Below are 27620 nucleotides of genomic sequence, written 5' to 3' on the forward strand. Positions count from 1 at the left end.
AACAGCCCCAAACACGAGGATCAGGACAGAGGCAAGGACCAGCATGATTACTGATTAAAAGAAGAAAAGCAGCAAGGAAAGAAGAGAAGTATCTGGGATTTTAGGCTTATACAAAAGCTCCATGATCCAGATTGATGACAAATCAGGGAGCTGTGGCAGGAGAGGCCTGGCCCTGTGTGATGCACACAAACACCCACCAAAGTACACAAGGACAATACAGAGCCCAGCAGAGCATCCTGCATTCTGCAAGGGCCAGCCTAAGAAGCCAGACAAAAAGCACAGAGAAAAGGCCAGATCCTGACATTCTCAGTCAAGATATGACTCAACACCTCAGACGAAAGCTGGAGCCAAGGGAGGAGGGGGAGGAGTTGTAGCCCCTCCAGGAAGAAGAGGGATCATCTTTGGGTGCTCTGATGCTAAGAATAAGCAAAGGAAAAAATCTGGCTGGTTATCAAGAAACATTTCCTAGCAGAAAGAGATTTAGACTGTGGAATGATCTCCCCAGGGAAGTGCCTGGAGCTCTGTCACTTGAGTTGTTTCAGATGAGGGTAGGCAAAGCACTGGAGAATAGACTCAGAATGCATCTGACCCCCTCACTCGTGCCCCTCCTATCCACAGTGGCATTTCACATCCCAGGCAGAGGCAGGATGAGTCCCTCTGCCTGGCTGATGAATATCCCTGTCCTCACTGCTGTGCTGGGGCTGCAGATGCATTGTTATGGTCAGAAAAGCTCATTTTTCTGCCTCTACATTCTTGTGCCTGGCTTGGGGTACCCCAAAGCTTCAGCTCTCCATGAGCTGCACCCAAAGGTGGTGCAGGGACTGCCTGCACCTCTCTCCCCTCCACCCCAGCTCCTCAGGACAATCCCAACCACAGCAACACCATTATCCTGCTCTTCCATCCCAGCTCCAAGGAACTGCTGCAGGTAAGCACATCACATCTGTCCTGACACTCACATCTGTCCTCACACTCACATCTGTCCTGACACATCTGTCCTCACACTCACATCTGTCCTCACACCTCTTGCTAGGGGAAAAAAACCTTCCCTAAACAGCACACAAGCACTAGGTATCTTCTGAGAGCTCATGAAAGCTCCTCATTGCCCAGGTTTTGAATGGGCAATCAGGCTGGGGCTTATTGTCCATTTTTGGGGCTGCACCAAAGTCAAACGTGGGACCAAGAGGTAATTTAACAAATATAGTGAGGTCAGGAAAAATGCAGGTAAACTTCCCTGCTCCTGGCAAAGGCAGCTGGCTCTAAAAGCTCCCTTCAGCTTTCACTCTTCCCATGGACTGCTCTGACATCAAACCTCAAAAGCAGCTCTATAACCAGAGAGACCAAACTCTATAACCTATTTCTGACAGATTATAATCTATTTCTGACAGATTTGAAGGCCTGGTCACCAAAGCCTCAAGCACAGATACCCAATTCCACCTGCTGCTCCAGGCTGCTACTTTGCAAGTCATACAAGAGTCAGAATTCTGAGATAATTTGGGCCAGGTTTAGCTCACAAAACTCCCAAGTCAGCACTTGGAAATAAGCAATTTATTCCACTAAAAGCTTCAATGCATTGGTACTATGCCCACGTGCAGTGAAGGCACTATTCTTGCCTCAGGAGCATCAGCCATCAACCTCAGAAAACTCAGGATAGGAGCAGAGTTATGTCCACATGAAGCATGCAAACCCTAATTCCCATATTCCTGTGCTCAGCAATGGCAAAACTGAGGGAAAGCACCCTCAAAAACGCCAATCCATGGGAGGACAAGCTGAAAATGAGAACTGGACAAAGGCACATCATTTAGTGGGATAAAGGAGAGACACTCCTCACACAGGGAAGTGTCATATGCCAGATCAGGGATTTGGAAAGGCCAGCAACACCTAGGTCCACCAGCAGCAATGACAAAGTGCCCTGAATCCCCTCCCTAGAGCCCTCTGGTCCTTCCCTACATCAAAGGCAGAAACATTGCTCACCTTTCAGCAGCTCAGCTACCAAGAGGCAGCACCTTCCAGAGAAACACCCTGTAACTGTGGGGCCTGAAGATGCCTCATTCCAACTCCAACCCAAATGCAATCCCCACTGCTGCTCTGCTTTCCAAGGGGGTGGGGATTTGCTCAGCAGAAGCCACTTGTGCTCCTTCTCCTCACTCAAGCATGGAGCAGCACTCAGGCAGCCTCTGAAGTCCTGTCTGGACTGGGGCTGCAGGTACAGGACAGCCTGGTCCACTGCTCTCCATGTCTCTAAGCTTTGAGGACATTCCTCTCATTCCTACTTCCCCAACTGCAGCAACCTGGGAAGCTGCACTGGCTCTGGAAAGGAGGGAGATAAAGATGTTGGAAAATATGATTACTGCCTTCCACAACCAGGTGTTTTGGAGGTTATCAATTCCATTCTCTTTGCAAAGCCCTGGTCAGAAACAGAGGAAAAGGTTTGGCAGAAACACTGTGCTCTAATTGTGTAAATAAATATTTGGGGGAAATAAACTTCCTTCCTGAAGAGCCATTATCTATTGTGCAGCCTCTCCTGGGATGCTGGGACAGGATTCTGCTCACCCTGTCCTTCATGGGTTCTTTGGGCTCCTAAAACTTTGAGTTGACAGAGCCACCCAAGGATCTGAAGAGATGTGCAGAGGTGCAGAGGGCCTGTCACTCTCACTGGGCTTTCTCACTTCCACATTTCCTGCTTTATTTAACAGCCAGCTCAGACAGGCTCAGGCCCCTTTGGGCACTTCTCACACCAAGGCAGCTGTGCCTGCTGAGACACAGGACGTGGTGTTAGAAAGCGCTCAGGGTGTTCAGAAGTGTCAGCCTGGAAGGTTCCAGGCAGTGCCAATGATCCATTCCCAGCACAGGGATGCAGGACAGCACCCAGAGCACTGCCTGCAAAGCCAGGTCTCTCTGCAAAGCCACATCCCCATCATTCTGCCAAAAATCCCTCTATGTCCCACCAGTGTTGTCCCACCAGAGAGACCAAACTCTATAACCTCTATAATTTATTTCTGACAGATTTGAAGGCCTGGTCACCAAAGCCTCAAACACAGATACCCAATTCCACCTGCTGTTTGAGGCTTTGGTGACCTGGCCTTCGAATCTATTAGAAAACCAGTGTTGGTGGTACCACCCTACTTCCATGGGCTCCAAGAGGGTTTCCAGCTCCCTGAAGGCAGAACCCAGCCTAGTTTCACTTGAAAGAGACTGCATAAAAAATAATATATATATTCAGAGCCTGATCCTCCCTACAAACTACACATTGACTCTGGAATTTACAGTCCCTTCAGATCCTAAATATTACTCCACACATCAGCAGTCTAAAGCCTTGAGCAAGAAAAGGCTGCTGGTGTGCAGGAGGGAGGGATCTCGAGATTCTGCTTAGCATCAGAAATCACATTAAACACTTCAGCAGGGGAAGTGAGGAGTCAGTGGGGAGCTAATCTACAAGGCTGCAGAAGCTGAGTCAAAACTGGGCTGCCAGGGAGGCAACTTGGGCTGAGGGTGGTGTTGTATCCTTCTGTATCCCTCTGGAAAATCCACCTATCTGTCCACACACTGGGAGAGGGCTGCTCCTGCCCCTGCTGAATATTTCCCTGCAATTCATTTTGGCACCTCACACTCCTTAATGGCTCCACTTTCCCTCCCATGAGCACTCCTAGGAAACCCATCCAGTTGACACTTGTGAAGGAAATGCCTTCTGCCTAATCCTGGAACACAAGGCCAAAAAATTTCCACTTGATTCTGCCCACTCAGCCTCCCCTGACCCATTCCAAAAGCCTGTTCAAACACCTCCCCTCTCTTCCCATGAAAATATTAGCTTTGAGACAAACACTGCCATTAACATGCAAATGGATCTGTGATTAACATAAATAGAAAAACTGCCTCATGAATAATATTAGGCTGGAACAGTATCAGCTACCAGTAGCCAGGTTGCTGAGACATGACTAGTCAGGTACTAACAAAACCATGAAAATAGCAGGGCTCTTATTTTTAAATCTCTAAGATTCTCCTCTGCCTCCACCAAATTCATCCATTCTCAGCACCCATAGAGGAGCTGCAGCCCAACTCACATCCTCCAGCCCCTGGCAGGCCTTTTCCACCCTTTCTTGCTCCCTGGAGGCAGAGGTGGCTGCTCAGCTCCATATTCCTGCAGGGGAATACAAGGGGACACGCTGGGCATCACCAGCAGTGCTGGCTTCTCACACAACTGCTTCCTCCCCTTTGGGGAGAGAAAGGGGAAAAAAAAGCAGATGGAAGCTGCATGTGAGCTGTCAATTGGATCTCACTGCAGATCAGGAAGGTGGGGAGGGAAAACTGAGTCTGCTGTTAGAACTGCCCCAGAAAGGTGGCTTGTGCTCACTGCAGCCAAAGCGTCCCCAGTTTGGGGGCTGTGACAGTGCTGTGACACTGCAGCTCCTGGGTCAGGCCTGGCACCTTGCAGGCCTGCAGATGCCAGCAGCAGCTCCTCACCAGGATGAGCGTGGAGCACAGGCACTGCAGCCAGAGCTGGTAAATGAGAGTGAGCAGGCACCAGGGTGGGCTGGATTGTGGATCCGTTCCCTGGCTGCACGATAAACCCCCACACACTTCCTTGTCAAGGGATGACTTCTCTGGAGAGGCTGTTCCAAAACAGGCTGAGGATCTGCATGCAAACTCATGGCACCAGGAAAGGAATCCCAGCCTCTCACTTGGTACAAAACAGGACAGGGAGGGGCATAGGGAGCTGAAGAGGTCTGGAAATAAACCCCAAAAAACACCCAGACAACCTCACATCTCAACAGCATCTTCTGGACAGAACCCCTGACCAACAACACCCACATTCACTCAAATAAAATGTTAGAACCCAAAGGATGTATTTATCTTGCTGCAGAAATCCTGCTTTTAACAGCAAGTTAATATCACACACATCTGGCTAATACCACTGCTGCCCCCTCTAATTTCCATACCTAAGCAGATCCCTAGAATTTGTCTCCTGCTTGGAAGCTGACCTCAGACCACACAGTCTATATTTAAGATGTCAACTGGAATGAAATGTGCAATTGTCTCTTGCCTTAGGCCCATTCTCCTCCTTGCTGGGTTTGAAACCTTGCAACTCACCAGCCCCTGGCAGCAGGTTTGGATGCAGTTCCTTGCACACAAGCACATGGCATCCTCGTTTTTCACTCACAACCAGACACACTCCTTCACCTAAATTCATGCCAGCCCAGCCCCCACGGGCTTCAATGAGAAAGTGTTTTCCTTTTGTGCTGAAGAGTTAGATTTGGCCTTTTGTTTGAAAATACACTTGTTTTTTTCTTGTCCTCTTCCCTCTCCGTTCAGTCTAGAACGGTTCACGTTGCCAAGGCACTGGATTTTTCCTACCCTTCCTCCTAAATCTGAAGCATCACGACTGAGCGTTGCACACTCCCTCCAGCATGCACCAACACATGGCCCCACTACAGATCATTTTAGGGCACAGCAGTCCATGCTGAGCACCGACAGCTCTCAGGGCACTCACTGTCGGCTCCCTGCAGGCTGTTCTACCTGCGCCAGGGAGCGATGCTGCCATCACCCCCTGGGATCCTCCAGCAAACAACTCCGTGAGTTCCTTTCCTGGCTGGAGCCGCGCTGGTCACAAGATCCCAAACACCTGCTGGGGTGGGGTAGAGCCGCTCCACCGAAGGGAGCCGCCACGCCGAACGCGGCACCTCTTCAGCGTAAAAACACAACAATAAGCGAGGCTAAAGGAGCCTCCTCAAACTTTTCAGCACCCATTCAAGGTCCTCCTTCAGCGATGGAAGACCCCTCATCTCCCCGTGTGCCATCACCGAGGCCCCTCACCTACCCCACACGCCACTGACAGCAGCACGTTCGCGGCCGATATTCTTTGTTGCACGGATTTTAGAACCGCAGCGCCGGAGCCGTGCCCGGGCTCGGTGTGAGCCCCCTCGGGGACGGCCCAGCGAGGGTCGGTCCCGCTGCGGCCCCCGCGCTCCGCGGCAGCCTCGGCCCGGCCCGCGCTGCCCATCGCCGCCTTTGTCACCGCACCCCACGCGGGGCCACAGGCCCGGGGCTGCCGGAGGGGCCGAGGGATGGAGACCCCGCCCGTGGGCGCTGGGGATGCGGACGCGTTCCCGGGTAGCGGATCGGGGCTGCCAGTCCCCGCTGAGGGACGCGGGGCTGTGGGAGAGCAGCACACCGCGGTGGGTCACGCGTGGAGCGACCCGGGGCCCGCCGCCCCTTTGTGCGCGCCGCGCCGCGCTCACCCTTGTGCATGCCGGTGTAGCGGTCCTTGAGCACGGTGAGCTCGTAGATCTTGCCGAACTGCTCGAAGAGCGGCTTGAGGTCCTTCTCCTCCAGGTTGCGCGGGATCTGCCCCACGAAGAGCTTGATGGCATCCAGGTCCTTCATGCTGTCGGGCTGCGCCGGGGGCTCCGCGCCGCCGCTGCTGCTCATGGGGGAGGCTCGGCGCGGCGGCGGCGGCGGGGGCGGCTGCGGCGCTGGCGGGAGCGGCGGCGGCTGCCTCCTCGCCTCGCCCTCGGTGAGTCTGGCCATGCCCCGCGCCCGGCGCGGCTGCGGGCGGGCGGGCGGGCGGGCGGGGGAGGCAGCGCGGCGGGAACGGCCCCGCCGCCAGCGCCGCCGCCGCGGCGCCACAAAGAGCCGCGCCACAGCGCCCCCTGCCGCGCCCCGCGCCCCCTTACGAACGGGGGGCAGCGGGGACGGCACCGGAGACCCCCGGGAGCGACCCGGGGGGGTCACTCAGGACCGGCTGGGACAAGAGGGTGGTGAAGGCAACAAGGCGGCAGTGATCGCTGCAATGCCCGTCCCCTTTGTGCTTTTAGGGCCCAGGAGCGCTGAGGGCCCTGGGAGCAAGGGAGAGCTCAGAGCACCCACGAAGGCAGAGCCGCTCCACATCCGTGTCAGAAATTAGCATTCGGCCCATTTTCTTGGTGCCTCAGCATAAGGGTCTGGAGGCGAAGAGATTATTTAAAGCTGAAAATTTTGTAATGCAGCCGTGACCCAGCAGCGAGCACGGGGGCTGGAGGGGGCTAAGCTGGAAGGGGAAGCCACACACGGCCCCAGCTCTACAAACCCGGGCAGGCTTCTCTCTCTGTCTGTCTGTCCCTGCCTTTCTAGGGAAAGTCCCCTTATTTCCAAGCAGCTCAGCTCTCTCCTGTCTGGGGCTGGGTGGAGGATCCCCAGCCCGGTTCTGTGTCAGACCGTGCCAGATGGTCAGGTTGTGTATCCATGTTGGTTGGAGCAGCCATTATTGCTGAGGGGACCGGCTCTCCCTCATGGTGTGAGGGAGGCTCTGCATCGCTCTCCCACCGCTTTCCTCCAGCTCTGCCAGATGCTGTAAGGCACTGAGGGGATGTCAGTGCTCAGGTGGCCTCGGGGCTGTGTCACCTCCGTGCCCCACCTCTGTCACGCCAGGCTGACGCTGAGGCACAGCCGAGGCTCCATCGGGAGCTGCAGGGACGCAGCCCAGCCCCGCTCCGCCGCCCACAGCCACACGCTGCCTGCATCTCCTACGGAGCATTCCCTCCGCAGCAGCGTGCACGGCTTTTGTCGTCACAGCACACATTTCAGCCTGTCATGCTGCCCCAGTGTCCCTGAGGATGAACGCTGGGAGGAGGGAGGGGGTTTGGCTGGGTTGTTTGCGGAGAGAGCTGTGGCAGAGTCAGGTGCTCGGCTGCTCTGAGCAATGCCAGGCTGTGCCTGTGAGAGGACCTGGTGCAGACACAGCCTGGCCTTGCTTCCCCTTGTGCAGTCTCTGCTGAGAGCTTTCTGCCTTTCCCTTTTCTCCTGCCCTGGATCCTGCTCAGGGAGGGCAGCAGAGAGCGGAGAGGTGACCCTACTCCACAGCACAACATAACCAGGGCAGCCACAGCTCTGTGCTCCTCTGCAGCCCAATTCAGCATTCTCCAGCCTGCTCCCCAAATCCCATCCTTCCTCCTATCCTCTCCCTATATGCCAGAGCCTCAAACCCTACCCAGATCTCTCAGGTGTGATTTTACCTAGGCCTCTTCACCGGGAGATACAGCAGGAAAAGGCAGGTTAGGAAAAAGGGGGATGTGTTACCTGGGGGGAAGAGGGAGCCCAATCCTACAGAGCAGAGGGAAGAATGGATATTATATATCTATATCTATATCTATCTATCTATCTGTTATACTGGTGGTGTATGAGCACCCACCTGGCTCCCAGGCTGAAGTCATGGCAAGAAGGAGAGAGGCAGAGCCAGAGGGATTGGGGATTCCTCTTCACTCTCTGCAGCACTGCCTGTCATGCCCAGCTGTGTGTGGAGCTGCAAGAACACTCACCGAGGGCCAGCAAGAGCCTGGGATTTGCATCCAGGCTTTTCATGGGAATGGACTCACAAAAGCCTGCAGATTTCTGCAGCTTGCTCTGAACCCAGGGATGCTGCAAGGCTGGAGAGCTGTCTTGTGTTTGATGGTGTTACCACCCCTAAAATTCACCCTAACCCCCCCCCCACACCGGTCAAACTTTCTGTTGACATATCCTGCAGAGGCTGCCAGGGTTCTGCCATCTCTTTGGAAGGCACAGATGCATCAGCTAGGAAGCCTATGGCAAGTCAAGCTGTTCTCATTTTTAACAGCTGCAAGCAGAGAAGGCAATGTCTAAAACAAGAGAGCTTTATGGCAACAGCAGCAATCCTCACCTTGGATGAATCACACCTAAGCAAGTCAAGTTTTCAGGCACCTTTGCATGCCTAGCTTGCTTTTTCTCATCAGCTGCTGCAGCACAAGCTGCTCTAGGCTTTTGTTACAGCTCAAGGGACTCAGTGCCTCGGGTAGAAAATGTCTGTTTAGAAGGAAAGATAAATCCAGTCTCTTTTGGAGTCCATGAATGGACATACTAAAACCACCCTGACTGCAGTAAAGAACAACAGACACGAAAATGCTGCTGGTAAATGAAAAACAGAACAGCTGTCAATCAGCACCAGACAGAGAATTATATACCAGAATAACAAGATTAAGGGGAAAATAAAAGGAATCTTAGCACCAAGACAGAGAAAAAGGGAAATGAGAGGTCACCTGTGCAGAGGGAGAAGAAACATGTTGCATCTGTCATGGAGTCTACACAAGAATGCTTGGAAGAACACAACAGAGTTCAGATGCACAATTCCCAGGGGATGAGGGAACAGATTCTGCCCAAACCTGAGATGCTGCTTCAAAAAAGAATTGTTAGAAGAAAACCACATTGTATACCCAACAAATTTCTCTTTTGCAGAGATGTGTGCTAGTGAAAAACACCCAAAATATTTTCCTTACACACATCTAGACTTGCCTGGAATATGAATTTGAATTCAATTTCTTGTGGAATATGAATATTTGTATTTAGATGGGGCAGCTTAAGAAGAAATGTGAAGAGGTCCAGTCTCAAGGGCTCAAACAAAGGGTGCAGGAGCAGCCAGGTACATTTTGCCTTAGGAGTGCCTGCCTAGTCCTTCCAGCTCCTAAATGCAGTGAGGGATGGAGAAAATACAAGCTGGAGCTCTGAATTTCCACATCACCTAGGAGACACCATTTAAGGCAGAAAATCCTCACCACAGCCCAGAAAAAAAAAAAAAAAGAGGGAGGGAGGGGAAGAAAAAAAGGTCCTTTAAAACAATCTGCCTTTCCTTACCTATTTGTTCCCCAGGCAGAAAAGGCAAGGACTAGGTAGGACAGTCCTGGCAGGAAATATCCAAGCAATAAGACAGTATCTCAGGGAGATAAAAGTTATCCCTCTAATGTGATTGCTTCTTGTCTGGTGTAAAAGATTCTGCAGCCAGGCTGCCAGCCTAAGAGAAAAATATCCTGTGCAAAAGGATTTAACTTGCCATCAGCTTTTATCCTCTCTTGTCCACCAAGACCTTGCTGTTTAGCTTTCACTGAATATCTGTATTACCAACCAGACAGGGAGTTTTAACATTTTAACTTTGCAAGAACCCAAAAATTAACTAAGTTTTGAGGTTTGGAGATTTTTTTGACCTGAATTGTCACAGTGGGTGAATTGGAAGTGACCATCACAGATTCCAGCTATCTTTGTGCAGATACCAAAAGCAGCTGTTCTGTGAGGATTGATTTCAAAAACAAAACCAAACCCAAATAAACAAATAAAAACACACCACCTTGTGGAAGAAGTTTGGGTTGTGTGCAGTTTATTCCAATGCTTGAAAGGAAGTTGGTCAGGAAAGAATGGCACAGGGCTGTCCTTTCCCAAATCATCAGAGGCAACTCCTCAGCTCTACAATCCTGCAATACTCAATTAAGCTGATTGAGTTCAGTTTGGACCTGGTTTTAATCAGCAAAGATATTGAGCTGTGATGATTTAATCTGGCTTCTCCCCCTGCTCCCCAAACACTCCTGGAGCACAGAGATGGTCATTTCTGTCACATGCTGTCATCTGGGTACCCCTTAAAAAGAAAAAGCATTCCTGGAATCTTGGGGTCATCCTTACAGCATCTGCTTCTCACTCATCTCTTTCTTTTTGGTAAATTCTCTATCTTGCCATTACTCCCCATTACGCTGTAATTATATGATATTATTTATATTATATTATATTATATTATATTATATTATATTATATTATATTATATTATATTATATTATATTATATTATATTATATGATATGATATTATATTATATTATATTATATTATATTATATTATATTATAGATATATTAAAATATATTATTATATATTCTATTTAAAATATTCCACAGGAATAAGCTCACAACATTAACAACCTGGCTTCAGGACACAACCTTGTTGTCCTCACGTTCTCATAACCTGAGAGAAAGAAATGTGGCACCTGAATAAAGCAGAGAGGATTAGAGGAGAGTGTGGCAATCACCACATCATCTCCACCCCTGCTCCCAGCACCACACCACTGAGCCCTTCACATGTTTGGAAGTTTTATGAGGATTTCTTTTCTCCTGCTATGACAAACCCAGCCTCTAGAAAAGCACATTTTCCACTCAGGACTCCACCCCACATCTTCCACACATCCCCAGGCTATTCCAGCTCCAGCAGCTCCAAAGAGCAAAGCCCTTTGTACCTCCTACTTCAGCAAGGTGCTGCAAGTGTCAGATATATTTAAGAGCATGAAGCATTCAGATACTATGGAAACCAGGGCAAGAGAAAAACCAAAAATAGATGGAAGACGCAAGCTGTTGTAAGGTCTGGAAAAGCCTTGCTGAGGGAGGCTGTGCTTGCTGCAGCTGATTGCAGAGTGGGATCCATTTAGAGCTTGAGCATAAAATATCCTCTCTCCATTCTTTCTGTAGTTTGTCATTTTTCTCTGCCACAGGGAAAGGGATATTCTTTAACTTCCCTTCTATTTAACAGGCCTCCTAATTAGCAGTTCCTTTGAATGATTCATATTCTAGTGTGCCCTTCCCATGACCTGGAGTAGACTGCTGCCTGAGTGCTGCTGTAGAGCAGGAGTGTTTGGGAACACACCATGAGGAAAAACCACCACAGAGCATTCTCCTAAAAGGGAAATCCAACAGCAACCCACAGAGAAGGGTGTCTTGTTAATTAGCCAATCCCAGAATCACTGGGTTGGGAGAGACCTCCAAGATCAAATCCAACCCAGCCCCAACCCCTCAGCTGAACCCTGGCACCCAGTGCCACATCCAGGCTTTGTTAAACACACCCAGGGGTGGGGACTGCACCACCTCCCTGGGCAGCCATTGCAGAACTTATCAACCTTTCTGTAAAAAACCTTTTCCTGATATCCAACCTGTATTTTTTTCCCAATATCCAACCTGTATTTCCCTTGGTGCAGCTTGAGGCTGTGTGCTCTGGTTCTGTCAGGAGAAAGAGCCCAGCCCAGCTGAGCACAGGCACCTTGCAGGGAGTTTGGAGTGATGGGGGCACCCCTGAGTCTCCTTTTCTCCAAGCTGAGCACCCCCAGCTCCCTCAGCTGTTCCTCAAATGTATTTTGAGGATATCTGATTTCCAATCAGATGAAATGTATTGATTAAATGACCAATCAGGCCCAGCTGTATTGATCAGTGTATGAAAGAAGTGGTTCCAAGGAAAGACAACACATTTTATGCCACTCAGCTTTCTGATGATTGTGTCATTTCTTATTAACCAGTGACACAGGGCTGCCTGTGTCACTGTGGGGACATCACAAAGCCCCACATGCTGCTGGTTCTGGGTTTCCCAAGGAGAATCCCTCAGGGTTGTGATGCTGAACTCAGCACCACGGTGAGTGCACATCCAGCTCTCCCCTTCTGCCACTCCACACCTCTGACAAACGCAGGGAACAGATCTCTTGCAATGCTTATAATTGGAATAAATAGTTCAGTGTTCACACAGGCACTGGGGAAGGACAGAGGCACAGCAATCTCCATGAGCACACAGTGCTGCCTGCTGAGGTCACCAGTTTTTCACAGTCCCAAAGCTGTTTTGCATAGAATCTTTAATTGCTTCACATGAGCACAAACCTTCAGAATAAACAGGAATTTGCTCACCTCAAGGTGCTGGAATCATGCTTGGAGTGTGTAAATGTTTTCTGTCATACTATTTTGACTAGACAGGATGAAGCTTTTAAATACATAGATTTTCTCCCATTTTGTAGAGGTGTCTATTCCTCCAAATAATGCAAGGAGATTCCATTTTTGTGAGCAAATAGTTCTCTGACAAATCTATCCACCAATCCTATTCACTTGGTTTATTTTCCAAGGGAAAAAGGGACAAACAAATAAAAAAAAACCCCAAAGTTAAAATACTTAAATATTATTACATTTACAGTCCTAAAATATGTAAATCAACTGCATTGAATTTTCTATTAGCTTTTAAATATTCACCTCAATATACATTTTTTCTTCAGGGCACACAAGAGATAAATAATTGAGTTAACATTGCTAGATAAATCAAATCATTTTCCTGAGCTGCAAATATTCCAGATTATAACCTTGGAGTTGCTATGCAGTAACTACAAATAGAAACTAAACAGATTAAAGTGAGCAAGCAGGAGTCTACACTCAAAAATTCTGCCCAATTTTCTGAGACATCCAGGAGCAGCCCCAGCATTTCAGATTGGTGAGTCAAGACCAAATCAAATGTAAAACCCAGCTTAAACATGGGGTTTAAGGAGCAGCCTGGGATTTGGGCTTGGGCCATGAACAATGTAAGAGCATGAGATTTAAAACAAACAAAACACCCTCAAAACCAAGCCCCACAGCAATTTTGGGTATTCCTGTGGTTTTGAATGTCTGAATAGACTGTGGTGACTTCCAGCCACAGATAGTGAGACCTAATTCCATCCTGGCTTCAGGGTTTTCTCTGCACTGAGTAGGAGTGGAGTTCATATTGCACAGCATTACTTCTCTCCCAACAATAAACCAACCCCTCTCATGTGGGAGATGAACTACAATAATCCAAATTACTCCCAAACAATTCCCAATAGTGCCCATGCAGGTGGAAGTGGACAAAAGGAATTAACAGCTTCACTTAAAACCTGCTGGAAAATCTTTTTTTGTGAGCTGCAGACTCTTAACAGCAGCAGGACAACAGGTGAAGTCAGATAAATAGCAAAGAAAATGGATTTCTGGCTAGGAGTATCAACTGCCAGCCACTAGTGTGTGGATGTGGATATAATGCTTTCCATGCTCTTCCCTACAGGTCAGGCAAACTCCTCAAAAAAAGAGGATATGTAAAAAAAAAAGGGCAACAAGAATCAGCTACACAGAGCTCTTCTGCAATTTTGTGGAGAACTTTTATTTTATCACAACACCTGTTGGATTTCTGCCTTTGTGTTGGTGACTGAATTGATCAGTTATGCTGCAGTGCAGATCAGCTCCAGGGGCTCCTTGCAAGCTTCTCTCTTGATTTACCCAAGGAAACAAAAATGTGGGAACTAAACTCAATCCCAGGATGGGCACTCTGCTCCAGCTATGAGGAAATTGGGATTTAAATTCAATCCCAGGATGGGCACTCTGCTCCAGCTATGAGGAAATTGGGATTTAAATTCAATCCCAGGATGGGCACTCTGCTCCAGCCATAAGGAAGTTGGGATTTAAATTCAATCCCAGGATGGACACTCTGCTCTAGTTATGAGGAAGTTGGGATTTAAATTCAGTCCCAGGATGGGCACTCTGCTCCAGCTATGAGGAAATTGGGATTTAAATTCAATCCCAGGATGGGCACTCTGCTCCAGCTATGAGGAAATTGGGATTTAAACTCAATCCCAGGATGGGCACTCTGCTCCAGCTATGAGGAAATTGGGATTTAAACTCAGTCCCAGGATGGGCACTCTGCTCCAGCCATAAGGAAGTTGGGATTTGACTATCTCAGATTTGAGCATTTATGTTTCAGTGCACGTGTACTTTGATCAAAAGCAAAAACTCTTTGATCTGTTGTAAAAACTACTTTTTATGGCAGCCAGGGAGAGAGACACAAAAGGACTGCAGGACAAACTAATATTGTGTGGGAGAGAGCAATGAACCATCCCAACTGCCCCTCAGGTTTATGAACTCTCCTCATTATTTTTTTTAGGTTGTTTCCACTGGCTTCTGGCACTGCATCAGGAGTGCTAACAGTTCACTGCTGACACCACACAGAGCTAAAAGTGTTTTCTTTGTGCTAAACAGACTGGGTGGAAGTTTTTCACTCTGAACTTGGAGTTTCTCACCTGGAAGACTGAAGGCTGGCAGCTTCCACAGCAAGGAACAAGCTCCAGGTCTGTTCTGCTCACTCTTGCCCACTACTGCCAAATTTTACACACATCAACTCAAGCTGCAGCAGCATTGCTGATATTATTTTCCTATTTTTCTCAGCAAAGTAATGGTGAAATAATCTGCTAGACTGGAGGGAACATCACCTCCTTAAGTGTAACACACCAGAAATTGATGCTGCAGCTGGAGGACTCAAACTACTCTCAAATATTCAGAGCCTACAGAGTTCTTCACTGCACCATGTGTGTTCTAAACCCACCCAGCCCAGGGCCTGCAGCTCCCCAGGGCACAGCAGATGCAGTCTCTATGGGCAGAGCATAAAAACCAGTGGAAAACAATCAAGGCTTGCCTTGCAGCCACTCCAGCAACTTCTGAAGTCATTATAAATTCATTTGGCAGAGGAGTGCCACGAGCACCTCAGGCATGCAGAGAGACACATTTCAGATGAGCACTCAGAGGATGAGGAAAAGGCAGAGACACATTTCAGATGAGCACTCAGAAGATGAGGAAAAGGCAGAGACACATTTCAGATGAGCACTCAGAGGATGAGGAAAAGGCAGAGACACATTTCAGATGAGCACTCAGAAGATGAGGAAAAGGCAGAGACACATTTCAGATGAGCACTCAGAAGATGAGGAAAAGGCAGATTTCCCTGGGTGGCTGATGGTTCTGGAGTGCTTGGCACCATGCTGGCACCATGGTGAGCCACTGACACCAGCAGGCTTTCCTGGAAAACACAAGATCCTTTAAAGAACAAATTGCTACATATTTAAAGTAGCAGAAAGGACAAATCATGGGATAAGAATACTCCAAGAAGGAGATTAGAGTAAAATAAACGAAGGAGGATGGAAATCAGGGTTTGGTGCCCATCCAAAGGACAGTGACTGGCCACAACAATCCCTTTTCTAACAAGCAGACAGGAATCCACAGCTGGAATTTTCCTTGCATTCCAAAGAAAAAAGGTCCACCTCAATTCAAAAATAGCTTTTCAGCCTGAGATATGCTGCTTTAATTACAAGTAGTAGCTTAAATTTATAAAAAATTGTCACTGTGGCATGTGAAGAGACCTCAGGTACACAGAAGAGGTTACAGAAAAGGACTCAAAACTTGCTGGGTGGCAGGGCAGTGCTCAGGGTTATCTTCTAGATCTAAAACTAGCCTAGGGCTTGTGGTATTTCAATAAAATTTTCAGGTCTGAGCTGCTCTTCTCTTGTTATCAACAGATCCAGCTTGTGTAAGTACATGGAGCAGCACAGAACATGATCCTGCAGCAGCTGGAGAAGGGAACACCCCTCAAAAATCAAGCAAGAGTTTAGCACAGAGTGGTGACAGCTGTGAACTGTTCAAGGACCAAAAACCTCCAGAGAAATCAAATACACAGCAAAATGCATCCTGCAGGAGAGACAGGACAGAGCCTGTCCCTGGCAGAAGCCTGATGCCAGAAACCCATCTTAAATCTTTCCTCATCCTGTAAAAACACTCAAGATCCCCCTAAAAGGGGCAGAGTTTGAATAAAATGCAAGAAGGTGCTTGCTGCAGACACTGCTTGCTCAGCACAACTCCCTGAAGCCAGGCAGTGAACTCAAGGAAGAGGTGCCATAAGGAAACATGCTAATTGCTAATTGCATTCTCTTTAATTTGCATGTGCACTTTTTGGTTTTTTCTCCTTTTTAAAAACTGCTCCAAGTCCTTGTTTGCTGGGCAGAGATGCTGTAGCTTCAGTTTCCAGGTTGGCTGTGTGACAGTGTCCACGAAGGTGCTGGACTTTGGGTGACACTCAAGAGAAGCTGCTCAAAAATCAAAACTGCAGGAATTGCTGAAGTCTCTCAGCCTCTCCCTCACCAAAATGCAAAGGAAAAACCAGACATGGTGCAAGTCAGGGGAAGAAGGTGAAGAAAAGCACTTCAGAGGTGCACAGGAGTTAAAATTTCATTTTCTTTATGCCTTCCTCCCCTCTGTACAGTAGCAAAGAGGAGACAAAGGGAAAGGAGCAGCGGGGTTCAGTGGAAGGCAGAAGGTTCCCAATGGGCTCACCGATGGCTCAGTGCTGCTGGGTGGGGGATTGGTGCTTCACTGCTGCTTGGTTTTAAGGGATAATCTCTGTATCAACTTGTAAAGGAGACCAAAGTGCTGCAAACAGAAGGGAAAAAAAGTAACCATGACAGCTCTGAACACACAGCTCAGCAGAAGGCTTAAAACAATAGCAGTAAATGCAGTGCCTTGTTTGCATCAACCACTCATCCTGGAGATGGAGTGGGACTTGATGGATGAGGAATTATGACAAGGAAGCCAAGTTATCCAGAAAATGATGGCTTACAGAAGTGTTTGTGCAGGTCTGCACCACCTCACTGTGAAGATGTGTTCAAGATTTTGGAAATTTTTATTTTTAATGTAATTCTGTTCCTTCTGAAGGCGAGGAGATTTCAACACATGCAGGTTCCTGGTCTCTATAGAAACACTGCTGCCAGCAGATCCAGGAAGGTAAAAATCAACCAGGCAAACAGAGATTCCAGCAAGTCACAATTCTTTAACTGGATCCTCTCTTTTACCATTTCCCCAATGACTTAGAAATTTACTTAATTCTTCTTTTGATTTTGCTGGGGTTGATTGTATTTTGATTTGATATTTGACAGATGTAACAAGACCCAGGCTTCAAATAATTTCAAATTCAAATAACAGAACTAATGAAGATTGCTAATAGAAATCAAAGTATGTTTTTCCCTTTGTTTATATCCTTACACATTTTAAATGCTTGTGGTTTCCCTAAACAAATAATAGACACAGAGTGATCAAAATTGAGAGTGACCTAAAAAGCTTCACTTTCATTCATGTCCTTCATGAATCCAGGCAGGAAAAAAGCTTTTCTCATACTGTCTTGGTTAACACTGACACAAAAATTACATTTAATTTGGCTGTATTATTTCTGGTTTCATTGAAAAAAGAAAGCAAAACTCTGAAGATGCATTTCTAAGCTGCATCCCAAGTTCAGCTATTTCCTAATAGTACAAGCTACAAATCTTTAAATTACCAAGGTAAATTTTGTTGTAAAGTTTGAGTTTGGAGCCAAAATAGGTTAGCAAGTGAGTTATGCATGTCCTTGAGTACAAGAAACAGCTCTAAAAACCAAGTTTGCATTAGAATGGCAAGAGATTGCCTAGAGCACAGGTAAGTGGCATTATTATTCCAGCTTTAGTGCTGGCACTGTGTGAATTTCTGGATTTAAATTGTTTTAGAAGGAAAATAATCCATCAGTGTCTCTTACCTGCACTGCAACATAGGCAACACCAAGGTAGGCTGCAATACAGACAGCCAGGAGCAGGTCAAAGATTGCTGGCTTGACCCTGGAATAAGGAAAAGGGAACATGAAATTGCTGCAGCAGTTCCTGCCAGGGGGTGAGACAACAGCCCAGCATGCCCAAAGGAATTCCATACCTGTATGCATTCATCACCTGCTTCAGCTGGTCATAGAAAACAAACTCAGGGTCCCTGTGCAAAGGAGAAATTTGTTCAGATTTTGCTGCATTTCTTGACCCTGCAGTCAGGACAGCTCAGAGCTGTTCCCAAGTTCACCCACCCAGGCAAGCATGACCACCCCCCACACTGGTTTTGAGCTGGTTTTAGTCATCAGGACTTTGTTTTCCTACTCTCAGAAGCCCCAGGACACAATTCAGAACTCATGCTGGTGTTCAGCTGTCTCCAAAGAGGCTGAACATGAAAGATTCCTCCCTCTGTTCACTAAAACAGCTTCAGCCTGAGCAGGTTCCACAGGATGGAAGCTGCCTTTTTGTAATTAACCAAAAATTAGCCTTCTCCTGCTCTCAGAGTGGGAACAGTGGAACCAAAAGAGTTTAAAACCAAGCTTTTCAGACAGAGGGAGCTGCTGGGCTTTGTTCCTGTGCTGTGAGGAATCACAAGCAGCTTTCTCTGGGAGAACACCAAGCATGAACCAAAACTGACAGGAGAGCAGAAAAGAACAAAGCTGCATGTCAAGAAATCAGGAAACTGCAGCTCAGAAACAAAATTCTGTCCAGGGGGAAGCCAGTTTGCATGTCCTGGCTGGTTTTTCATGTTTTTTTCTCACCGTTTGTCTGCCTTCACATGGTGCTGCTTGACATCCTTCAGGTAACGTCCCATGTAATATTCTAAGGTGTTGAGGAAGGTGCTGTCCTTATCAATCAGCTGGGCAGCCCTGGGCTGGCTGCTCAGCCAGTCCATCACTGACTCCAGCTGCTCCTGCTGGATTTCCTGCAAAAAAATACCACCAGAGAAAAGGAGTCAATCACACATCAGAGCTCTCTCTCTCCCAGACTCTAGGTTATAAAAATAATGCACTGTGCTTACCATCTGATCTGTGAAGATCTGCATATCTGCAGGTGCTCCCTGCAAGGGAAAATGGAAAAAAGAATTAACTCAGGTTGTTGTTGAGCTTGGCTGGGCAGGACAAGTCTGGCCAGCACTGCCACAGTGGGCATCTCTTACCTTTTCTGTTAGATTGTAGATGACCCTTGTCAAAGCCTCAGCAATGATCTGAGTATTCCTGGTCAGTGCTTTAGTGTCTATTCGTGCCCTAAAGCAGAAGAGGAAATAATGAACCTGCCAATGGCATCACTCCCTCCACAAACACCAACTTTTCACTGAGCCTGAACACAGAGCCCAACTCCCAACATTTGCCACCTGTACCCTGACCACCAGAACAGCACAAACAGTTGTGAGGGCAGGTTTTTGGGCTGGATTTGGAGCCCCTCACCTCCTGTCCATGATGCTGTTGCGCAGGCTGTCCCTGTGGCTCTCCAGGTGGGAGATGGTGAAGGCGGGCAGGCGCCGGATGGCGAAGCGCTCGTGCTCCCACGCCAGCATGTCCTCTGCCAGGTTGATCTTCTTGTGCACCATGGAGAACTTCACCTCTGGGAACTGGTTGGCAACAACCTGAGGACAAAGGGAAACCATTCAGGGTGTGGTGAAATCACATTCAGGGGTGCTGCCCACTGCAGAGTCCCACCCTGCACTGCCCTGCCTGCCTACACCCACTTCTGTGTGCTCCAGAACATAAGGAGCAGTTACTGATATTATTAAACCTGGTTTATTGTTATTTTCAGGTCCAAAAGAGCTGTTTTAATGTCTGTACAGACTGTGGCATGAGGATTTGTCTGCACTTCAAGTGATGCTAAACAATACATGAATTATTGCAGAGTCCCACCCTGCACTGCCCTGCCTGCCTGCACCCACTCCTGTGTGCTCCACAACGTAAGGTGCAGTTATTGATATTATTAAAGTTGGTTTATTATTATTATTTTCAGGTCAAAAAGAGCTGTTTTAATGTCTGTACAGGGTAGCATTTGCAGACCTAGTCTGCTTCATTTGAAACTGTGGCATGAGGATCTGTCTGCACCTCAAATTGTGTAATCCCAAATAACACATGAATTATTGCAGAGTCCCACCCTGCACTGCCCTGCCTGCCTACACCCACTCCTGTGTGCTCCACAACATAAGGTGCAGTTATTGATATTATTAAAGCTGGTTTATTATTATTATTATTATTATTATTATTATTATTATTATTATTATTATTATTATTATTATTATTATTATTATTATTATTATTGTTATTGTTATTATTGTTATTATTATTTTCATGTCAAAAAGAGCTGTTTTAATATCTGTACAGGGTAGCATTTGTAGATCTGCTTCACTTGGGACTGTGGCATGAGGATCTGTCTGCACCTCAAATCAAGTGATGCTAAACAATACATGAATTATTTAACAGCACACCTTTCTTCATATCTTCCTTCCTCTCATGGAGAGCTCTATAGTAAGTCCCAAATCCCCAGGAATTTTTCCTTACCATCTCCAGTTCTCTCAGAAATGCATGCTGCAAGGTGCCCTCCTTGGGAGGCTTTGAGACATGGAGATGAAGGCTATTGCCTCTGCCCAGGGTGTCAAGGCAGAGAACAAATGCTACATTGTCCTGCAGCAGGCTGGAATCTGGAACAGAAAAATCCAAAAACCTTTATTGCTATGTCTTGTGCTGGGATTTCCACCTCCCTAAAAAAGCAAGGATTCTCACAGGAGAGCTGATTAATTATAAACTTTCAACACAACCAGCCCCTTACTCACCAGTGTGGTCCAAATTATCCTCCAGCCACCTCTTAGTTCCTTGATAATTAAACTTGCCACCTCCAGATGCAAAGAACAGCAAGTTATACCTGCCCATCCAAGAAGAAAAGGGTTAGCATGCTGCACTCCAAGAATTCCTGCACTCAGGAACTGAAATTGCACTCAGGGATTCCTGCACTTGGAGGTGTGGTGAAATCACAACCACAAAGCAAACTGGCCATCACCACTTCCCACATGGCACATACTCAGGAGAAATTAAAACTGAGGAGCTCCCAGTGCTTGAGGATGGAATCTGCTCCTCACATCATCCCCTCCACGTGTCAGCTACACATATTAAACCCCAAACAGAGCAGTTCCTCACCCAGCATGGGTCCTCCTGTAGGTGTAGAGCCGAGAGAAGAGCCTGGCCAGTTCCAGCAGCACCGAGATCCCACTGCCATTGGAGTCAGCCCCGTGGGACAGCCACTGCAGGGGGAGGTGGCACAGACACAAGGTGACACAGCTGCACTGGCTCTGCCACCAGAACAGCTGCAGGACAGCACTGGGCTCCACTTGTAACTGCCCCACGGCCTTAAGGCCAAGGAAAGACACAGAAACTGCCCCACGGCCTTAAGGCCAAGGAAAGACACAGAAACTGCCCCACAGCCTTAAGGCCAAGGAAAGACACAGAAACTGCCCCACAGACCTAAGGCAGAGGAGAAAAGGACAGAAATAGAGAGTTCCAGGAAAAAAATACTCACTGGAGCCACTCCAAAGGAATCATAGTGGGCAACTATCACAACAGTGGGCAGGTCTTCTCCACCCAGCCCTGTCAGCCTTCCCTGCAGAGGAAAGAGAGAGAGCATGGTCAGTCCCCATCACCTCCTGTGTGCCTGTACAAGGACAGACTGGCTTCTACATTCCTGCTGAGTCAGTTGAGAGGACTTCAGATACCTGGCTGAGACCCCCCTGATAAAATCCCAATCAAAGAAGTCACCTCACCCATCCACAACTCACCTCCACACTGGGGATGAGCCAGTCATTGATAGCTTTGCTTTGAGCCCCACTGGTCACCATCTGGAAGCCATTGGCAGTTGCTGTGTGCAGCAGAACTGAAACAAAAACACCAAAAAAACCTCACAATGTACATCTGGGGATGTTTCATCCATTCCTTTCCCCTGCTAACTGAGCTTTGGAGAGACCAGCTTTAAACCATTGAAGCCCTCTCAGTTGTCACTGGTGTTTATGCAATGACACAGAATCTTGGTGCTTTTTCATTCTGTACTAAAATCCCAGTTTTTTGGCTGGTCAAAAACTTTTCCCCAGTAGTGCTAAAATTAGTCATAAGCAGCAGATAAATAAAGACAGTCATATTATTTACATGGAAGCATCAAACTGACTTGTGGTCAGACAAAAAGTTTCAGCTTCTACCAGCACACCATCATCACTTAACAGTTATGTTGATTTAACCTAGTTTTGATTTCTACCTTACTTGAAACAGGGTGAAACTGAGAACTTCCTGCAACTGTATATCCAAATATAGTCAAGTATTGCTTTCTTATCCTGTGCTTTTCTTCCACTGAATCTCTAAACACTTTGACAAAGAATAAACACAAAGGTGACAGAACACTGGTTCGTGGTGCACAGCAGACTCCTCCCAGAGGTGGGAACAGCCCTGTCTTCCTCAAAACTTGTTTCTCCTTGCTGGAACTCACCTTCTGCAGCTGAGGCAGAACCCTGTGATGCAGAAGCAGCCCGTGTTTGTTCATAGATAGACAGCAGCTCCTCATCCTCCACTGCAAAGTAGACTGGCACAATGGTTTCCATAGCAAGCATTTCTGGCTCTATCTCCATGAATTGCTGAAGATTTAAGTGAGACACAAACTTAACATCTGCTAAACACGACAGGTGTCCCTATGATATTTTATGAAAAATCTTTTTATTAAGATTTTTTCTCCTGAGAATCTAAGAAGCCTCAGAAAGGAAATTTAAACAATGATTATCTGCTGCTGTAAAATGCAACAAGTGCATCTTTGATTGGTCTCATGTGGTTGTTTTTAATTAATGGCCAATCACAGTCCAGCTGTCTCAGACTATCTGGTCAGTCACAAGATTTTATTATCATTCCATTCCTTCCTATTCCTTGCTTGCCTTCTGATAAAATCCTTTCTTCTATTCTGTTAGTATAGTTTTAATATAATATATATAATAAAATAATAAATCAAGCCTTCTGAAACATGGAGTCAAGATTCTCATCTCTTCCCTCATCCTGGGACCCCTGTGCACACCACCACAATTGGTGACCCCAAGTGAGGAACATTCCTTTTCCCTTTTCCTGCTGTCTTGGATTCTCTGGTCAGTCACAAGATTTTATTATCATTCCTTTCAATTCCTTTCATGCCTTCTGATGAAATCCTTTCTTCTATTCTTTTAGTATAGTTCCAATATATCATTTTCTTTCAATATAATATATATCATAAAATAATAGATCAGCCTTCTGAAACAAAGCCAAAATTCTCATCTCTTCCCTCATCCTGGGACCCCTGCAAACACCACCACAGAGAGGAAGAAAAAATCAACAACCAGAGAGAGAAGTTTTAAAATTAGAATACGATCTTCCAACCCTGCAGCAACCAAGCTTCCCTTCAACACACCTCCCATGGGAAGGGAAAGAAAACTTTTTTGCTTACCCTCACCACATCCTGGGGGACAGAGGAGATGGATTTTGGCAGGATGATGACCACAGCCCCGGCTGACTGGCGCAGAGCCTTCTGGTACTGCTCGTAGGAGAAGTCCACCAGCCTCATCATGACGCAGCGGCGGCTCAGCACGTCCGCTTCCACGGTGCGCGCCTCCGTGTTGAGCACGGCGCTCCTGGTGCCTGCCAGCAGGGAAAGCAGGAGGGCTGATAAGGAACTGCATCCCAACCCCCTTGATCCAGCCTGCCTCCTGCTCAGAACGCTCCTAGGGACAGTCTGAGGGGCTGCAGGAAGGTGAGTTCGCCTCCTTGGCTGAGGCAGAGATGGGGCAGAGGTCTGTGGGTTTTCCTGTGCAGCCACATCCTGCCAGACCCCTTGTTCCACACCTACAGCCTCACCTTCCAGTCTAAACCCTGCCAGACCCCTTGTTCCACACCTACAGCCTCACCTTCCAGTCTAAATCCTGCCAGACCCCTTGTTCCACACCTACAGCCCCACCTTCCAGTCTAAATCCTGCCAGACCCCTTGTTCCATGTCCTACAGCCTCACCTTCCAGTCTAAATCCTGCCAGATCCCTTGTTCCACACCTACAGCCTCACCTTCCAGTCTACACCCTGCCAGACCCCCTTTGTTGCACACCACAGCCTCACCTTCCAGTCTAAATCCTGCCAGACCCCCTTTGTTGCACACCACAGCCTCACCTTCCAGTTCTATGCTCTGCCAGACCCCTTGTTCCATGTCCTACAGCCTCACCTTCCAGTCTAAATCCTGCCAAACCCCCCTTGTTCTACACCCTACAGCTTCACCTTCCAGTCTAAATCTTACCAGACCTCTTGCTCCATGTCCCACAGCTGCAACTCTCAGTCTAAACCCTGCCAGACCCCCTTTGTTCCACACCCCACAGCTTCACCTTCCAGTCTAAATCTTGCCAAACACCCCTGTTCCACACCCCACAACTTTACCTTCTAATCTAAATCCTCTACAAAACATTCAGGTCACCTGTCTGCTCACCTGCACCTGATAACCAACACACCTGGACACAGCCTGGCCTCTCCAGAGCCTCCCCCAGCTGGAGGATTGAGCTGCAGAAGCCCCTGATGAAAGGACACCAGCCTGCCCCATGTCACCCTGAGGACACCAGAGTGCCCCAGGTAACCCCAAGGAAGGTTCTGGAAGAGCAGGCTGCTCCTCAGGGCTCGCCCTCTCCTGCTCTCAGTTGCAGCAGATCAAATCCCCCACTGGAAATGCAATCCCCTGGGAGCACAGCAAGCTTGCCAGAAGCTGCTGCATTCCCCAAGGGAGGGCCAAAAGGACATCTTGTGAAATTAGAGAGGGTCAAATCCACCCTATAATTTATAATTCAATTTATTCTTCTATAATTTTGATACCTCCACTGGAGAGCTCATTGTTCTGGGACAGACAGCAGCATTGCTAAGAACTACATTTAAACCTGGCTTAACTTAACTCTAACATTAGTTTGGTCACAGAAACACCTAAACAAGAAAAATCTGCATTTCCCCTGCACAGTATCAGTGAGGGCCACACACCCAGAAACAGGCCAGGCACAATGTGCATTCTCCCCACAGAGCTCTGACACCAAACAAATAAATATTAACAGGACCACCACTCCAACCAGAGAAAAACAATTGAAAAGGAGGATAATCCCTCCACCATTCCCAAAGGAATGATGTGTAAAACGATGTGTGCACCTGAAGTTCTGCTCTCTCTGATATCTGAGCAGAGCAGACAAAACAGTATTTTCCTGACAGGTTGATTTTCTGTAGCTTTTCTACAAAGAGCTGTGTGTAAATGTAAAAAACTCATTCACAAACTAAAGAATTCTCATTCTATCAGTATCAGAGGAAGTCCAAGCTTGTTCTTAAATTGCTCCACGAGTGATGCTGACAGAAAACTCTTCCCTCTGCAAGAGGAGGCTGAGCAGCAACCCGTTCCTTGGTATTTTTGGAAATAAAAATACAAGAATCTGGAACAACAAATGAGCTCAGCTGGTCAGAGTATGGTGCTAATAACACCAAGGGTATGGGTTTGATCCCTCTGTGGGTAATTCTCTCTGAGAGTTGGACTCTGTGCTTCTTGTGGGTCCTTTCCAATTCAGACTGCTCTGAAATGCAGCTTTTATCCTGAAGGACATCTCAGAACACACAGGGAACACGAACAGCAGCAAGAAGGAACAAAGGAAACAGCCCACCAAGCTAAAAGGCTCCAGGAAAGGAAACAGCAGAAAAAGTAAACTGGAAGCATCTTAAAAATATAACACCTGGCTTTTCAAGAGGTCACAAAATTGTGAGCACTTGGGTAGAGGGGACATTCAGGCAAGCAAAGTGAAAGGCAGCTGAATCAGATCCCTGCTAAGGCTGCCAGCAAACAGCTCCCAGAACCTGAGGAAAGAAAGAAAGAGAGAGTCCTATCCCAATGCAGGGCCTGCCCTGGAGCTCCTGAGGCTGCCAGAGCCCTCAAGGTGTGGACACCTTCCTAGAAACTGTGATGGAAGAACCCAGAATTAATTTCATTTATTTAGAAGCCAGCAGAAGCATGAAGTGTTTGAGAAGTACACAGGCACAGCTGCAATTCATATCTCCTATATTTGAACTTATTAAGATCTGAAAGAATGAGAGGTGGTGTCTCATGGACAGCACAAATGAAAAGTGAGGCTGTTCATTGTTAAATCCATAGGAAGAGTCACTCAGACAGAAGACACGCCCTGGCCTGGAATAAAATCTCTACAGAAGACCCAGAAACAACCTTTGGCTCTGGGCTTGTGGGCACACAGGGGAGGAGGCTGAGGGCTGCAGCACCTCAAGGACTCCAGCACAGGGCGTGTCTCTGACCCAGAGAAAGGTGTTGCACAAGCAGCAGGCTGCGAGTGAGAGAACAGAGGAAGTAAAGGTCAGCTGTAACACGGGGGGGGACTGGCTCTGAAATGGAGCCACTGGAGCAATACAGAGCTGAGGATGAGGAGGATGAACAGCAGAGAGGAATCAACCTGTCAATAAAGGAGTCAAAGGCAAAAGGACAAAGCTGAGCTCACACCCGAGTTTATCACAATGCAGGAGCCCAGAACACAGAGCCCTCAGCCCACAGATCGGGGCACCTTGGCTACCTCTGGGTCACCCCCATGGAGCTCCAGCCCCTCTCCCGCTCGTACCGAGCCTGGGCAGTGAGACCCGGCCTGCGGGGCCCTTTGGGCAGTGAGACCCGGCCGGACCGGGCCCTCTGGGCAGTGAGACCCGGCCGGACGGAACCCCTGGGCAGTGAGTCCCGGCCTGCGGGGCCCTTTGGGCAGTGAGACCCGGCCTGCGGGGCCCTTTGGGCAGTGAGACCCGGCCGGACCGGGCCCTTTGGGCAGTGAGACCCGGCCGGACCGGGACCCTCTGGGCAGTGAGACCCGGCCGGACCGGGCCCTTTGGGCAGTGAGACCCGGCCAGCGGGGCCCTCTGGGCAGTGAGACCCGGCCGGACCCGGGGCCCTCCTGCGCCCTCCCCGCGCCTGGGCCCGGCCGCTGCCGCCTCCCAGACCCCCCGAGCCCTCCCCTAGGCCGGGCCGCCCTACCCTGGGTTCTCCCCGGGCCCTTCCCACGGCCCCACCAGCCCTGAGGGAGCCGCTGCCGGCAGCACCGGGCCCGGCCGGGCCGTGCCGTTCCTCACCGTAGGGCTGCCCGCCCAGCTCATACTGCTGCATGCGGTAGACCGTGAACTCGTGCGCCGCCTCGGCGGCAGGCGGCGGCCCCAGCAGCAGGAGCACGGCGGGCACGAAGAGCAGGACGCTGAGCGGGAGGCATGAGGCCTTGAGCACCGACTCCAGCACCTCGCCCGCCTCCTCCAGCATCGCCGCGGCCCCGGCCCGCACTGCGGCCTGCTCGGCACGCACGGCGCGCCCCGCGCCGCACACCGCGACCCGTAGTTCGCTGGCGGCCGCGAGGGGCGCTGGGAGTTGTAGTCGCAGTGGCCTCGTGCGGGCCGCGGTGCCGCCACGGCTTGGCCTGCAGGGGGCGCGCTCATCCCGGCCTGGAGCTCCAGAGCGCCCCTCAGCGGATGGGATGGGATAATGGGATGAAATGGGATCCATGGGATGGGATCAATGGGATGGGATGGGATGGGATCCATAGAATGGGATAGGACAGGATGCATGGGATGGGATAGGATCC

At 48.6% G+C, this 27620-nt stretch overlaps 2 protein-coding genes across 3 annotated transcripts in view; both read right to left on the minus strand.

Annotated features, from left to right (window-relative positions):
- Positions 1-6590, minus strand: part of CELF5 (CUGBP Elav-like family member 5) — a 41628-nt gene extending 35038 nt beyond the window's left edge. For both annotated transcript variants that reach the window (XM_064734468.1, XM_064734467.1), the window contains exon 1: positions 6234-6590. In XM_064734468.1, the coding sequence (XP_064590538.1) occupies positions 6234-6522 (289 nt within the window). In that variant the 5' untranslated portion in view covers positions 6523-6590. The remainder of the gene's footprint in view (positions 1-6233) is intronic.
- Positions 6591-16576: 9986 nt separating this feature from the next.
- On the minus strand, positions 16577-27376 carry NCLN (nicalin). Its single transcript, XM_064734152.1, has 15 exons — positions 27121-27376; positions 23447-23637; positions 22472-22616; positions 21774-21868; positions 21518-21598; positions 21139-21242; positions 20778-20866; positions 20506-20645; positions 19411-19589; positions 19143-19230; positions 19005-19043; positions 18745-18908; positions 18096-18149; positions 17926-18004; positions 16577-16793 (listed from the first exon to the last, which is right to left on the minus strand). The coding sequence occupies exons 1-15, from the start codon at positions 27299-27301 to the stop codon at positions 16734-16736; spliced, it is 1689 nt and encodes a 562-aa protein (XP_064590222.1). The 5' UTR covers positions 27302-27376; the 3' UTR covers positions 16577-16733.
- Between the last annotated feature and the right edge of the window lie 244 nt (positions 27377-27620).

Source organism: Zonotrichia leucophrys, chromosome 28 (genome assembly GCF_028769735.1).
Source record: "Zonotrichia leucophrys gambelii isolate GWCS_2022_RI chromosome 28, RI_Zleu_2.0, whole genome shotgun sequence".
Lineage (NCBI taxonomy): Eukaryota > Metazoa > Chordata > Aves > Passeriformes > Passerellidae > Zonotrichia > Zonotrichia leucophrys.